We start from the raw sequence: 14,799 nt of genomic DNA, 5'->3' as shown, positions 1-14,799 counted from the left end.
ATGGCGACAAAAAGCATGTTACCTGTGCAAAGAAACATGACATTCTCCACATTTAAAAGACAGTTTTTCCTTTGAAAATTTACAATCAATTTTCTCAAAAACTATAAGCTCTTTTTCAAATATTTTTTTCCCCTTGTACCCACTCCCAAGGTGAACATACCCTGCTAATTTGGGGTATGTAGCATGTAAGGAAGCTTTACAAAGCACGAAAGTTCGGGTCCCCATTGACTTCCATTATGTTCGGAGTTCGGCGCGAACACCCGAACCATCGCGGCGATGTTCGGCGAACGTTCGCGAACCCGAACATCTAGGTGTTTGCCCAACACTACTTGGAAGGCAGCTCTCCTCACCACTATACCACCACCAACACTACATGCTGAAGCCAGCCTAGCATGTACCATTGTACTCACTTTTTTTGGAGAGTGGACGCCGTCCCCCCTAGCACCCTGGAGGGGAGCAGCGCAGTGGAGAGGAGCATTGGGCAGAGCAGCGAGGAAGGGCAGACGTCCCCCCCCCTTCCCTCACTTCGGGGCTCCTCTTCCTGGCTCTCCCCTTCATAACGATTGCGGCGGTGGCTGGCAGGGATGGCTGGCAGCGGCATCAGTGGGCGGGACTTACCTCCTCTAGTGTTCCGACGAGTTGACGCTGTTCGTGCAGCTAGTCTGATCTAGGGAAGACCAGAGCAGCGGCACGCACAGCGTTAACTCGCCGGAACACTGGAGGAGGTAAGTCCCGCCCACTGATGCCGCTGCCAGCCATCGGTGCCAGCCACCGCCGCAATCGTTATGGAGTGGAGAGCCAGGGAGAGGAGCCCCAAGGGGAGGGAAGGGGGGGAAACATCCGCCCTACCCTGCTGCTCTGCTCAATGCTCCTCTCCACTGTGCTACTCCCCTCCAGCTGGGGGGACACCTATACACCTGGCTACATATAATGGGGACACCTATACCCCTGGCTACATATACTGGGCACATATACCCCTGGCTACATATACTGGCACATATACCCCTGGATACATATACTGGCACATATACCCCTGGCTACATACACTGGGCACATATACCCCTGGCTACCTATACTGGCACATATACCCCTGGCTACCTATACTGGCACATATACCCCTGGCTACATATACTGGCACATATACCCCTGGCTACATATACTGGGCACATATACCCCTGGCTACATATACTGGGCACATATACAGTACCCCTGGCTACATACACTGGCATATATACCCCTGGCTACATATACTGGGCACATATACCCCTGGCTACATATACTGGCACATATACCCCTGGCTACATATACTGGGCACATATACCCCTGACTACATATACTGGGCACATATACCTCTGGCTAGATATACTGGGCACATATACCCCTGCCTACATATACTGGGCACATATACGCCTGGCTATACTGGGGACACCTATACACCTGGCTACATATACTGGGCACATATACACCTGGCTACATATACTGGGTAGTGTTGGGCGAACATCTAGATGTTCGGGTTCGGGCCGAACAGGCCGAACATGGCCGCGATGTTCGGGTGTTCGACCCGAACTCAGAACATAATGGAAGTCAATGGGGACCCGAACTTTCGTGCTTTGTAAAGCCTCCTTACATGCTACATACCCCAAATTTACAGGGTATGTGCAGCCGGGCATACAATCTCCCCCACACCCAACAATTTACCTATCATAGAGTATATCACATGCTCAAAAAGTTGAATATAACACCTCCTAAACTCCTTCCCTCCTTAGCTACTATGCTTAATTATAAGGGATATTATAAAGGCGGGTTGTCAGTTTGGTATAGAGTTATGCTCTCAAGTTCCAAATTAGCGCTTAATAAATACGCAAACATATGGTCAAACGACCTTCAAACCACTATTTCGTGTACCTCACTTCTTCAGGCACACAGAGTTATATCTTCTATTTCCAAATGCAACACACACTGGGAGATGCTACGTAAAATCTTATACAGATGGTATATCACCCCAAGAAGAATAGCCTACTTCTCCCAAGAAAAGACGCAGTTATGTTGGAAATGCAACACACAAATAGGGACATATGTCCATATGCTCTGGAACTGCCCATTGGTATCTGAGCTGTTGGACAAAGTTGAACTTTACATTCGCCAATGTCTACTTCCAAACTTTTGTCTCACCCCTCAATTCGCCTTGCTACTGGTAGACTGTGATAAAATCCCTAAGAATTTGCAACCACCGATTCGTCACATTATATTAAGCGCTCTCCATTTAATCACCTCCAATTGGAAATCTCAAGAAAAATTTGATTCAGCACAACTCTTAGCCACTACTCGAGCCAATTTACTCATGGAATATAAAATCAGAGCCAGACTCTTTCTACCCTACGGAAATTTTAATTTTCCACACTCCTGGCTCTAGCATGAAGCTCACTACCCTCATCAATCTCATTAGCCCCACTAATGTATACCCCGGAAGCTACATCAGTCCTGGTGTCTCCTTCCCCTTCGAACACAACTTAAATTGGAAACTTTAAGCCTAGCAACTACTGACGATAAATTGTCTCATAATAATCTATTGCAATTATAGTAATCTGCTCATGATGGAAATTTCTTTTGGCTACATAATCTATCATTGTTTATACTCTGTTTTTGTTTCTTTCCCTTTATTTCGTTGTTTCGTGTCAATCAGGTTAGCAAAGATAAGGTTATACTTTACTATTCATTGTTCCATTACTAGGTACCATGGTTTGCTTTTATATACGTATTAGCATTGAACTGGAGAAGGCCCTATGGGGGCCACCTGCTTCCACCAGTTAATGTATTTGCTGTGCACCTCACTGCCTACCTTCACGGTCTAGTAAACGGCAGGTAAGAGGTATACTTGGTACATAGGAAGTTACTCTGATTACTGTAAAGGTTATCTATAACAACCGTTTGGAACAATTTATGTTATGTATATAAAACTAAAAAATGTAAACAGGTAGATTTGCGCCCACTCAATATAAAATGAATTCAATTGGCTGCAGTCAGTGATAAATGGGGTTACTCACACCCCCACCATTCAAGCATTCATAAAGTTTTAAAAATCACTCATGCGCCTATATATACCATCACATATACAGTTTTATTCAATTCATAAATTCAAATTCATATATATTACATTAATATGCAAGCAAACACTAGCCAACTTTCTCAGTCCCACCTCCTTATGGTAAACAGTCTGGCACACGCCACAACATATACCTATAGATTGATTCGCTGAGTAAACTTCGTTTTCTAGCATAAAATTGCACCAATCCCTATAGCACCTTTCCAATGTTAAAAAGTGTTTTTGCACCTTAAAAATGGCAATAATAGCCTTTCTTGTTCAAAAATCAATAAAATAAAAATAACGTCCTGTGAGCTCACAAAGGTATAATTCATAAATCCAACAGGAAAAAGTTCATGTTAAATAGCTTCGATCTCGTCTTGCAAAGCTTTAGGCATACAATTTCATATACATCCACCAGGAGTAAAGTGGCTAATTCCGCATTCCTTGGTATGCAAATTAGATCTTGCAGGATTTTGTATAAGCAGATTGCATTTGCACAGACCTCTAGAAACAAATAGCGTCCTGCAGAACTTTACAAAAGCAGAACTTTTCAAAAACAGATAATGTCCTGGCTAATTCCGCATTCCTTGGTATGCAAATTAGATCTTGCAGGATTTGATATAGGCAGATTGCATTTGCACAGACCTCTAGAAACAAATAGCGTCCTGCAGAACTTTACAAAAGCAGAACTTTTCAAAACTTTTCAAAAACAGATAACGTCCTGCAGACTTTTCAAACTTCCATTTCTTTGCATAACATTCAAGCAAAATAGCGTGCTGCGGGTCCAAAGGACAGTTCAAATAACTCACGCAGCTTAAAGGGAAGGTCCAAGCAAAATAAAAAAATGAGTTTTACTTACCTGGGGCTTCTACCAGCCCCATGCAGCCATCCTGTGCCCTCATAGTCACTCACTGCTGCTCCAGTCCCCCGCTGGCAGCTTTCCGACCTCGGAGGTCGGCGGGCCACATTGCGTACGTTTTTACGCATTCCCACTAGTGCAGGAACATTAACACATACATTTTTACGCATTACTGGTTCAATGCGTAAAAATGTACGCATTGAACCAGTAATGCGTAAAATGTATGTGTTAATGTTCTTGCACTAGCGGGAATGCGTAAAAACGTACGCAATGTGGCCCGCCGACCTCCGAGGTCGGCAAGCTGCCAGTGGGGGACTGGAGCAGCAGTGAGTGACTATGAGGGCACAGGATGGCTGCATGGGGCTGGTAGAAGCCCCAGGTAAGTAAAACTCATTTTTTTATTTTGCTTGAACCTTCCCTTTAAGGGGTAGATAACTGATTCCTTTATGCTTACGGTTCCGCTATGTCTTCTGGCAGCATGAGCCCCGGCCGGTGGCTCCCGTGTTAACCTGACGTCTGCCGCGGATGTTAAGCACTTTGCTGAAAAATCGTTCCTCAGATTCAATCTGGAACTGTAGAGGTGACGTCACCACTCCGACAACCCAATGCCGACTAGTTTCGGTAGGATACGCCTACCTTCCTCAGGGCGTCTCCCTGAGGAACGATTTTTCAGCAAAGTGCTTAACATCCGCGGCAGACGTCAGGTTAACACGGGAGCCACCGGCCGGGGCTCATGCTGCCAGAAGACATAGCGGAACCGTAAGCATAAAGGAATCAGTTATCTACCCCTTAAGCTGCGTGAGTTATTTGAACTGTCCTTTGGACCCGCAGCACGCTATTTTGCTTGAATGTTATGCAAAGAAATGGAAGTTTGAAAAGTCTGCAGGACGTTATCTGTTTTTGAAAAGTTTTGAAAAGTTCTGCTTTTGTAAAGTTCTGCAGGACGCTATTTGTTTCTAGAGGTCTGTGCAAATGCAATCTGCTTATACAAAATCCTGCAAGATCTAATTTGCATACCAAGGAATGCGGAATTAGCCACTTTACTCCTGGTGGATGTATATGAAATTGTATGCCTAAAGCTTTGCAAGACGAGATCGAAGCTATTTAACATGAACTTTTTCCTGTTGGATTTATGAATTATACCTTTGTGAGCTCACAGGACGTTATTTTTATTTTATTGATTTTTGAACAAGAAAGGCTATTATTGCCATTTTTAAGGTGCAAAAACACTTTTTAACATTGGAAAGGTGCTATAGGGATTGGTGCAATTTTATGCTAGAAAACGAAGTTTACTCAGCGAATCAATCTATAGGTATATGTTGTGGCGTGTGCCAGACTGTTTACCATAAGGAGGTGGGACTGAGAAAGTTGGCTAGTGTTTGCTTGCATATTAATGTAATATATATGAATTTGAATTTATGAATTGAATAAAACTGTATATGTGATGGTATATATAGGCGCATGAGTGATTTTTAAAACTTTATGAATGCTTGAATGGTGGGGGTGTGAGTAACCCCATTTATCACTGACTGCAGCCAATTGAATTCATTTTATATTGAGTGGGCGCAAATCTACCTGTTTACATTTTTTAGTTTTATATACATAACATAAATTGTTCCAAACGGTTGTTATAGATAACCTTTACAGTAATCAGAGTAACTTCCTATGTACCAAGTATACCTCTTACCTGCCGTTTACTAGACCGTGAAGGTAGGCAGTGAGGTGCACAGCAAATACATTAACTGGTGGAAGCAGGTGGCCCCCATAGGGCCTTCTCCAGTTCAATGCTAATACGTATATAAAAGCAAACCATGGTACCTAGTAATGGAACAATGAATAGTAAAGTATAACCTTATCTTTGCTAACCTGATTGACACGAAACAACGAAATAAAGGGAAAGAAACAAAAACAGAGTATAAACAATGATAGATTATGTAGCCAAAAGAAATTTCCATCATGAGCAGATTACTATAATTGCAATAGATTATTATGAGACAATTTATCGTCAGTAGTTGCTAGGCTTAAAGTTTCCAATTTAAGTTGTGTTCGAAGGGGAAGGAGACACCAGGACTGATGTAGCTTCCGGGGTATACATTAGTGGGGCTAATGAGATTGATGAGGGTAGTGAGCTTCATGCTAGAGCCAGGAGTGTGGAAAATTAAAATTTCCGTAGGGTAGAAAGAGTCTGGCTCTGATTTTATATTCCATGAGTAAATTGGCTCGAGTAGTGGCTAAGAGTTGTGCTGAATCAAATTTTTCTTGAGATTTCCAATTGGAGGTGATTAAATGGAGAGCGCTTAATATAATGTGACGAATCGGTGGTTGCAAATTCTTAGGGATTTTATCACAGTCTACCAGTAGCAAGGCGAATTGAGGGGTGAGACAAAAGTTTGGAAGTAGACATTGGCGAATGTAAAGTTCAACTTTGTCCAACAGCTCAGATACCAATGGGCAGTTCCAGAGCATATGGACATATGTCCCTATTTGTGTGTTGCATTTCCAACATAACTGCGTCTTTTCTTGGGAGAAGTAGGCTATTCTTCTTGGGGTGATATACCATCTGTATAAGATTTTACGTAGCATCTCCCAGTGTGTGTTGCATTTGGAAATAGAAGATATAACTCTGTGTGCCTGAAGAAGTGAGGTACACGAAATAGTGGTTTGAAGGTCGTTTGACCATATGTTTGCGTATTTATTAAGCGCTAATTTGGAACTTGAGAGCATAACTCTATACCAAACTGACAACCCGCCTTTATAATATCCCTTATAATTAAGCATAGTAGCTAAGGAGGGAAGGAGTTTAGGAGGTGTTATATTCAACTTTTTGAGCATGTGATATACTCTATGATAGGTAAATTGTTGGGTGTGGGGGAGATTGTATGCCCGGCTGCACATACCCTGTAAATTTGGGGTATGTAGCATGTAAGGAGGCTTTACAAAGCACGAAAGTTCGGGTCCCCATTGACTTCCATTATGTTCTGAGTTCGGGTCGAACACCCGAACATCGCGGCCATGTTCGGCCTGTTCGGCCCGAACCCGAACATCTAGATGTTCGCCCAACACTACCCAGTATATGTAGCCAGGTGTATATGTGCCCAGTATATGTAGCCAGGTGTATAGGTGTCCCCAGTATAGCCAGGCGTATATGTGCCCAGTATATGTAGGCAGGGGTATATGTGCCCAGTATATCTAGCCAGAGGTATATGTGCCCAGTATATGTAGTCAGGGGTATATGTGCCCAGTATATGTAGCCAGGGGTATATGTGCCAGTATATGTAGCCAGGGGTATATGTGCCCAGTATATGTAGCCAGGGGTATATATGCCAGTGTATGTAGCCAGGGGTACTGTATATGTGCCCAGTATATGTAGCCAGGGGTATATGTGCCCAGTATATGTAGCCAGGGGTATATGTGCCAGTATATGTAGCCAGGGGTATATGTGCCAGTATAGGTAGCCAGGGGTATATGTGCCCAGTATATGTAGCCAGGGGTATATATGCCAGTGTATGTAGCCAGGGGTACTGTATATGTGCCCAGTATATGTAGCCAGGGGTATATGTGCCCAGTATATGTAGCCAGGGGTATATGTGCCAGTATATGTAGCCAGGGGTATATGTGCCAGTATAGGTAGCCAGGGGTATATGTGCCAGTATAGGTAGCCAGGGGTATATGTGCCCAGTATATGTAGCCAGGGGTATATGTGCCCAGTATATGTAGCCAGGGGTATATGTGCCAGTATATGTAGCCAGGGGTATATGTGCCAGTATATGTAGCCAGGGGTATATGTGCCCAGTATATGTAGCCAGGGGTATATGTGCCCAGTATATGTAGCCAGGGGTATATGTGCCCAGTGTATGTAGCCAGGGGTATATGTGCCAGTATATGTAGCCAGGGGTATATGTGCCCAGTATATGTAGACAGGGGTATATGTGCCAGTATATGTAGCCAGGTGTATAGGTGTCCCCATTTATATGTAGCCAGGTGTATACGTGCCCAGTATATGTAGCCAGGGGTATATGTGCCCAGTATATGTAGCCAGGTGTATAGGTGTCCCCATTTATATGTAGCCAGGTGTATACGTGCCCAGTATATGTAGCCAGGGGTATATGTGCCCAGTATATGTAGCCAGGGGTATATGTGCCCAGTATATGTAGCCAGGGGTATATGTGCCCAGTATATGTAGCCAGGGGTATATGTGCCCAGTGTATGTAGCCAGGGGTATATGTGCCAGTATATGTATCCAGGGGTATATGTGCCAGTATATGTAGCCAGGGGTATATGTGCCCAGTATATGTAGCCAGGGGTATAGGTGTCCCCATTATATGTAGCCAGGTGTATAGGTGTCCCCCCAGCTGGAGGGGAGTAGCACAGTGGAGAGGAGCATTGAGCAGAGCAGCAGGGTAGGGCGGATGTTTCCCCCCCTTCCCTCCCCTTGGGGCTCCTCTCCCTGGCTCTCCACTCCATAACGATTGCGGCGGTGGCTGGCACCGATGGCTGGCAGCGGCATCAGTGGGCGGGACTTACCTCCTCCAGTGTTCCGGCGAGTTAACGCTGTGCGTGCCGCTGCTCTGGTCTTCCCTAGATCAGACTAGCTGCACGAACAGCGTCAACTCGTCGGAACACTAGAGGAGGTAAGTCCCGCCCACTGATGCCGCTGCCAGCCATCCCTGCCAGCCACCGCCGCAATCGTTATGAAGGGGAGAGCCAGGAAGAGGAGCCCCGAAGTGAGGGAAGGGGGGGGGGACGTCTGCCCTTCCTCGCTGCTCTGCCCAATGCTCCTCTCCACTGCGCTGCTCCCCTCCAGGGTGCTAGGGGGGACGGCGTCCACTCTCCAAAAAAAGTGAGTACAATGGTACATGCTAGGCTGGCTTCAGCATGTAGTGTTGGTGGTGGTATAGTGGTGAGGAGAGCTGCCTTCCAAGTAGTGTTGGGCGAACACCTAGATGTTCGGGTTCGCGAACGTTCGCCGAACATCGCCGCGATGGTTCGGGTGTTCGCGCCGAACTCCGAACATAATGGAAGTCAATGGGGACCCGAACTTTCGTGCTTTGTAAAGCTTCCTTACATGCTACATACCCCAAATTAGCAGGGTATGTGCACCTTGGGAGTGGGTACAAGGGGAAAAAAATATTTGAAAAAGAGCTTATAGTTTTTGAGAAAATTGATTGTAAATTTTCAAAGGAAAAACTGTCTTTTAAATGTGGAGAATGTCATGTTTCTTTGCACAGGTAACATGCTTTTTGTCGCCATGCAGTCATAAGTGTAATACAGAGAAGAGGTTCCAGGAAAAGGGACCGGTAACGCTAACCCAGCACCAGCAGCAGCACACGTGATGGAACAGGAGGAGGCGCAGGAGGAGAAGGCCACGCTTTGTGAGACACAACAACCCAGGCCTTGCATGAGGAGAAGAAGCGTGCGGATAGCATGCTTTGTACCGCCATGCAGTCATAAATGTAATAAAGATAAGAGGTTCAATAAACAGGGACCGGGCGGCAACGCTAACCCAGCAGCAGCAGACGTGATGGAACAGGAGGAGGCGCAGGAGGAGAAGGCCACGCTTTGTGAGACACAACAACCCAGGCCTTGCATGAGGACAAAAAGCGTGCGGATAGCATGCTTTTTACCGCCATGCATGCAGTCATAAATGTAATACAGATAAGAGGTTCAATAAACAGGGACCACGCGGCAACGCTAACCCAACAGCAGCAGACGTGATGGAACAGGAGGAGGCGCAGGAGGAGAAGGCCACGCTTTGTGAGACACAACAACCCAGGCCTTGCATGAGGACAAAAAGCGTGCGGATAGCATGCTTTTTACCGCCATGCATGCAGTCATAAATGTAATAAAGATAAGAGGTTCCATAAACAGGGACCGGCAACGCTAACCCAGCAGCAGCAGCACATGTGATGGAACAGGAGCAGGCGCAGGAGGAGAAGGCCATGCTTTTTGAGACACAACAACACAGGCCTTACATGAGGACAAAAAGCGTGCGGATATAGCAGCAATGCTTTATGCCGCCATGCAGTCATAAATGTAATACAGATGAGAGGTTCAATAAACAGGGACCGGAAACGCTAAACCATCCCAGATGTTCATTGGTCATGTTACTTGGTTGGGGTCCTGGAGTGTTGCTTAGTCGTTTCCAATCCAGGATTGATTCATTTTAATTTGAGTCAGACGGTCTGCATTTTCTGTGGAGAGGCGGATACGCCGATCTGTGACGATGCCTCTGGCAGCACTGAAACAGCGTTCTGACATAACGCTGGCTGCCGGGCAAGCCAGCACCTCTATTGCGTACATTGCCAGTTCGTGCCAGGTGTCTAGCTTCATGCCCGGTTTCAGGTCCAGCGGTGCCAGCCACAAATCCGTCTGTTCCTTTATTCCCCTCCAAATTTCCTCCCCTGTGTGCTGCTTATCCCCAAGGCAGATCAGCTTCAGCAACGCTTGCTGACGCATGCCAACAGCTGTGCTGCACTGCTTCCACGATCCTACTGCTGCTGGGTTAGCGTTTCCGGATGAGGTACAGCTTTGAGATGCGTTGGAGGAGAAGGAGTCAGAGAGGTAGGTGCTGCTGTTGTTATCCAGTGGGAGGGACGGCGGTGCAGCTGTTTGCGGCGTGGGCAACACCCGCGCCGTAGCAGGTGAGGAATCGCTGCCAAGCTCCACAAGGTTCACCCAGTGCGCGGTAAGGGAGATGTATCGACCCTGGCCGAACGCACTCGTCCAGGTGTCAGTGGTGAGGTGAACCTTGCAGGCAACGGCATTCTTCAAGCTTCGGGTTATTTTGCTGACCACGTGCTCATGCAACTCAGGCACTGCAGAGCGCGCAAAGTGGTAGCGGCTGGGAACCACGTAACGTGGGATGGCCACTGACATCATGCCCTTGAAGCTGTTTGTCTCCACCACTCGATATGGCAGCATTTCGCAGGCCAGAAGCTTGGCTATGCTGGCTGTTACTGCCACGGCCCGGGGGTCATTTGCTGGCAATTTCCTCTTGCGCTCAAACATCTCCGAGACAGACAACTGAACCGTAGGGCTGCACACCGAAGGGCTGTTGGTTGTTGTGTTTGATGAACACTGGGAGACCTCAAGAGCACTAGTCCGGAAAGTGACAGTGTCAGCGTCGTCTGATGTTTGTGAATGTTGTGAACCACGCAATGGCTGGGCTACTGCTGCTGCTGAGGCGGGTCTGGTGGTGAGTCTGGTGAACCCAAGGGAGGCAGTGTTGCTGGTGGTACCCTGTCCTGCCGCGTTTGCCCACAGAGTGGGATGTTTGGATAGCATGTGGCGGCTCATGCTGGTGGTGGAGAGGTTGTTAATACTTTTCCCCCTGCTCAGGCGGGTCTTGCACACCTTGCAAATCGCCATGGTAACATCCTCAGTGCAGTCTTCAAAGAAAGCCCAGACTTTGGAGCACCTGCCTTGCTGGCGATTTCTGTTTGCGCCTCTTTTGCCTCTCACTTGAACTTCCACACTTGTGGTGCCTGAAATTGCGCGCCGCCTACCTTGTGGCACAAGGCGAACTCGTGCAGAAGTGGGTTCTTCAACAGACTCATCTTTGCTGCTGCTACGACGGCGATGTCCTCGTTCACAAACAAAATCTGGGTCTATGTCCATGTCCACATTGTCCATACCCTCCTCTTCCATCTCCTCAAACTTGTCATATGTCATTGTGGGGGGCCGCCGCCGTGGAGTAGAGCTCCCCAGAACAACCTCTGCGCAGCTCACTCCAACGTCGTCTGGTTATCTGGCAGTTGTGTGCGTGGTGTCGCTGCCGGTTGTGTCAGCTTTGTGCCCACTGGCTCCTTGTAACTGGCTGAGGACTCGGACCTCGTGCGTGATGATGTGCTGGTGCTGCTTAACCCACTGCTGGACGCTTGAGAGGTCATCCAAGTAATTATCTGGTCCTGTTCTTTTGGATCTGTGAGGGTGGTTGTCCTGGACAACATGGGCGGTATTTAGTGGGTTTTCTTGGGTGCTCCCCTGTGGCCTGTACGTGAACCGTCAGGGGAAACACCTCTTCCCTTGCCCCTCCCTCTTTCACCGGATTTCTTCCTCATTTCACTTATCCTTAAAGTACACGCTGACTGGCAGCAGTACAGTGGCAGTAGAGAAATGCTATACAGTGGTGGGTGAGCGGTGTACCACTATTGCCAGCAGCGACACAGAGCACAATGATATACAGTGGCGGGTGAGCGGTGTACTACTGTTCCCAGCAGACACAGAGTGGCAGTAAACACAATGCTATATAGTGTGGCTGAGCCGTGTACACAGAGTGGCATTAAACACAATGCTATATAGTCTGCTATATAGTCACCCCGAACGGGGTGATGTTCTGCAGAACCCGAACAGTGGCAAACACTGTTCGCCCAACACTACTGGGAACGCAGATTTTAGTACCTAAACACACGATACAACATGTTTTCCGGGGTCGGACTCTGAGGCACATACAGATGGTCCCGATCATCATCCTCATCAAACAACTCTTCTCCTGAGTCTGACCCACCCACCACCTCTGCCACCCCAACATCCCCAGACACAGACCCCTCATCGTCCTCAACATTAACTTGGGATGCTGGCCTGAGCCAGACCTCCTCCTCCACATCAGGCCCCATCATCTCCTCAATGGCAGCCCTCATTAATCGCTCTGGCGACGGACCGATGGACACAACGTTCTCCTCCGGGGAGGGCTGCTGCTGACCACTGGCTGCTGGGGTGGATGTTATAGCTTGCGTGGGGCGTTGGCTGTTGCTGTTGTTGGGAGTGCTGCTCACAGCGGAGGTCTCTGGGGAACTCATGGTGAGCTCATATAGTGGTTGACGGTGAGTGGAGTATTACTGATCCCAGCAATATACACACTGACTGGCAGAGTACGCAATGCTATATAGTGTGGCTGAGCGGTGTACACAGAGTGGCAGTAAACACAATGCTATATAGTCTGGCTGAGCGAGCGGTGTACTACTGTTCCCAGCAGAATCAGAGTGGCAGTAAACACAATGCTATATAGTGTGGCTGAGCCGTGTACACAGAGTGTCAGTAAACAATGCTATATAGTCTGGCCGAGCCGTGTACACAGAGTGTCAGTAAACGATGCTATATAGTCTGGCTGAGCCGTGTACACAGAGTGGCAGTACACACAATGCTATATAGTCTGGCTGAGCGGTGTACACAGAGTGGCAGTACACACAATGATATATAGTCTGGCTGAGCGGTGTACACAGAGTGGCAGTATACAATGCTATATAGTGTGGCTGAGCCGTGTACACAGAGTGTCAGTAAACAATGCTATATAGTCTGGCTGAGCCGTGTACACAGAGTGGAAGTACACACAATGCTATATAGTGTGGCTGAGCCGTGTACACAGAGTGTCAGTAAACAATGCTTTATAGTCTGGCTGAGCCGTGTACACAGAGTGGCAGTACACACAATGCTATATAGTCTGGCTGAGCGGTGTACACAGAGTGGCAGTACACACAATGATATATAGTCTGGCTGAGCGGTGTACACAGAGTGGCAGTATACAATGCTATATAGTGTGGCTGAGCCGTGTACACAGAGTGTCAGTAAACAATGCTATATAATCTGGCTGAGCTGTGTACACAGTGTCAGTAAACAATGCTATATATAGCGTGGCTGAGCGAGGTACACAGTGGCAGTACACACAATGCTATATAGTCTGGCTGAGCGGTGTACACAGAGTGGAAGTACACACAATTCTATATAGTCTGGCTGAGCCGTGTACACAGAGTGTCAGTAAACAATGCTATATAGTCTGGCTGAGCGGTGTACACAGAGTGGCAGTACACACAATGCTATATAGTCAGGCTGAGCCGTGTACACAGAGTGTCAGTAAACAATGCTATATATAGCGTGGCTGAGCGAGGTACACAGTGGCAGTACACACAATGCTATATAGTCAGGCTGAGCCGTGTACACAGAGTGTCAGTAAACAATGCTATATATAGCGTGGCTGAGCGAGGTACACAGTGGCAGTAAACAATGCTATATATAGTGTGGCTGAGCGAGCGGTGTACTACTGTTCCCAGCAGCGACACACAATGACTGGGGGGGACCCTGGCTAGCGTGGCTGGAGAGCGAACTACCCTGCCTGCCTACCCAAAGCTAAACCCACAGAGAAATGGCGGAGATATGACGTGGTTCGGGTATTTATTTACCCGAACCACGTGACCGTTCGGCCAATCAGAGCGCGTTCGGGCCCGAACCACGTGACCCGTTCGGCCAATCACAGCGCTAGCCGAACGTTCGGGGAACGTTCGGCCATGCGCTCTTAGTTCGGCCATGCGGCCGAACGGTTTGGCCGAGCACCGTCAGGTGTTCGGCCGAACTCGAACATCACCCGAACAGGGTGATGTTCTGCAGAACCCGAACAGTGGCGAACACTGTTCGCCCAACACTACTTCCAAGCACTAGATCTGGGTTCAATTCCTGGCCAGTGTATGTGAGCTGGCTTTTGACATCCTACAATTTCCTGAAAAGAGAGAAGGAGGAGGGGAGATTTTGGTGGAAGTTGTAAGACTGGCCAGCAGAAATTCTTTTTAGGCAGAAATGGATTTGGTGGGGAAAAAAATTTGCATTCCGCGGAATTCCACAGTTTTCAGAGGAAATTCTGCCATAGTGCTACAGCAATTTCGTTCTGTCGCAACGGAACCGGAATCCCCAAATTCCGGCCGGAATCGCGGAATTTATAATTTCGCATAATCCAGTGACCATCCCTACATATGATCACGTATGTAAACTAAACAGAGGTGGAGGACAGAATATGTGCTCTGACTACACCGGGGCAAGTAAACCTGCATGCAAGCGGTTATTAATTTAGCATAATAATTATCAGCGA

General features: G+C 47.4%; 2 protein-coding genes across 2 annotated transcripts in view; one reads left to right on the top strand and one right to left on the bottom strand.

Annotated features, from left to right (window-relative positions):
- The window catches only part of LOC137535146 (uncharacterized), a 49,901-nt gene that overhangs the window by 15,516 nt on the left and 19,586 nt on the right, over positions 1-14,799 (top strand). The gene's annotated exons all lie outside the window — the stretch shown is intronic.
- LOC137535144 (uncharacterized) overlaps positions 1-14,799 on the bottom strand; it is a 48,473-nt gene that overhangs the window by 29,605 nt on the left and 4,069 nt on the right. The window contains exon 2 of the mRNA XM_068256960.1: positions 13,979-14,022. Coding sequence (XP_068113061.1) covers positions 13,979-14,022 — 44 coding nt within the window. The remainder of the gene's footprint in view (positions 1-13,978; positions 14,023-14,799) is intronic.

Source organism: Hyperolius riggenbachi, chromosome 10 (genome assembly GCF_040937935.1).
Source record: "Hyperolius riggenbachi isolate aHypRig1 chromosome 10, aHypRig1.pri, whole genome shotgun sequence".
Classification (NCBI taxonomy): domain Eukaryota; kingdom Metazoa; phylum Chordata; class Amphibia; order Anura; family Hyperoliidae; genus Hyperolius; species Hyperolius riggenbachi.
This window is presented reverse-complemented; position numbering and strand designations above follow the sequence as displayed.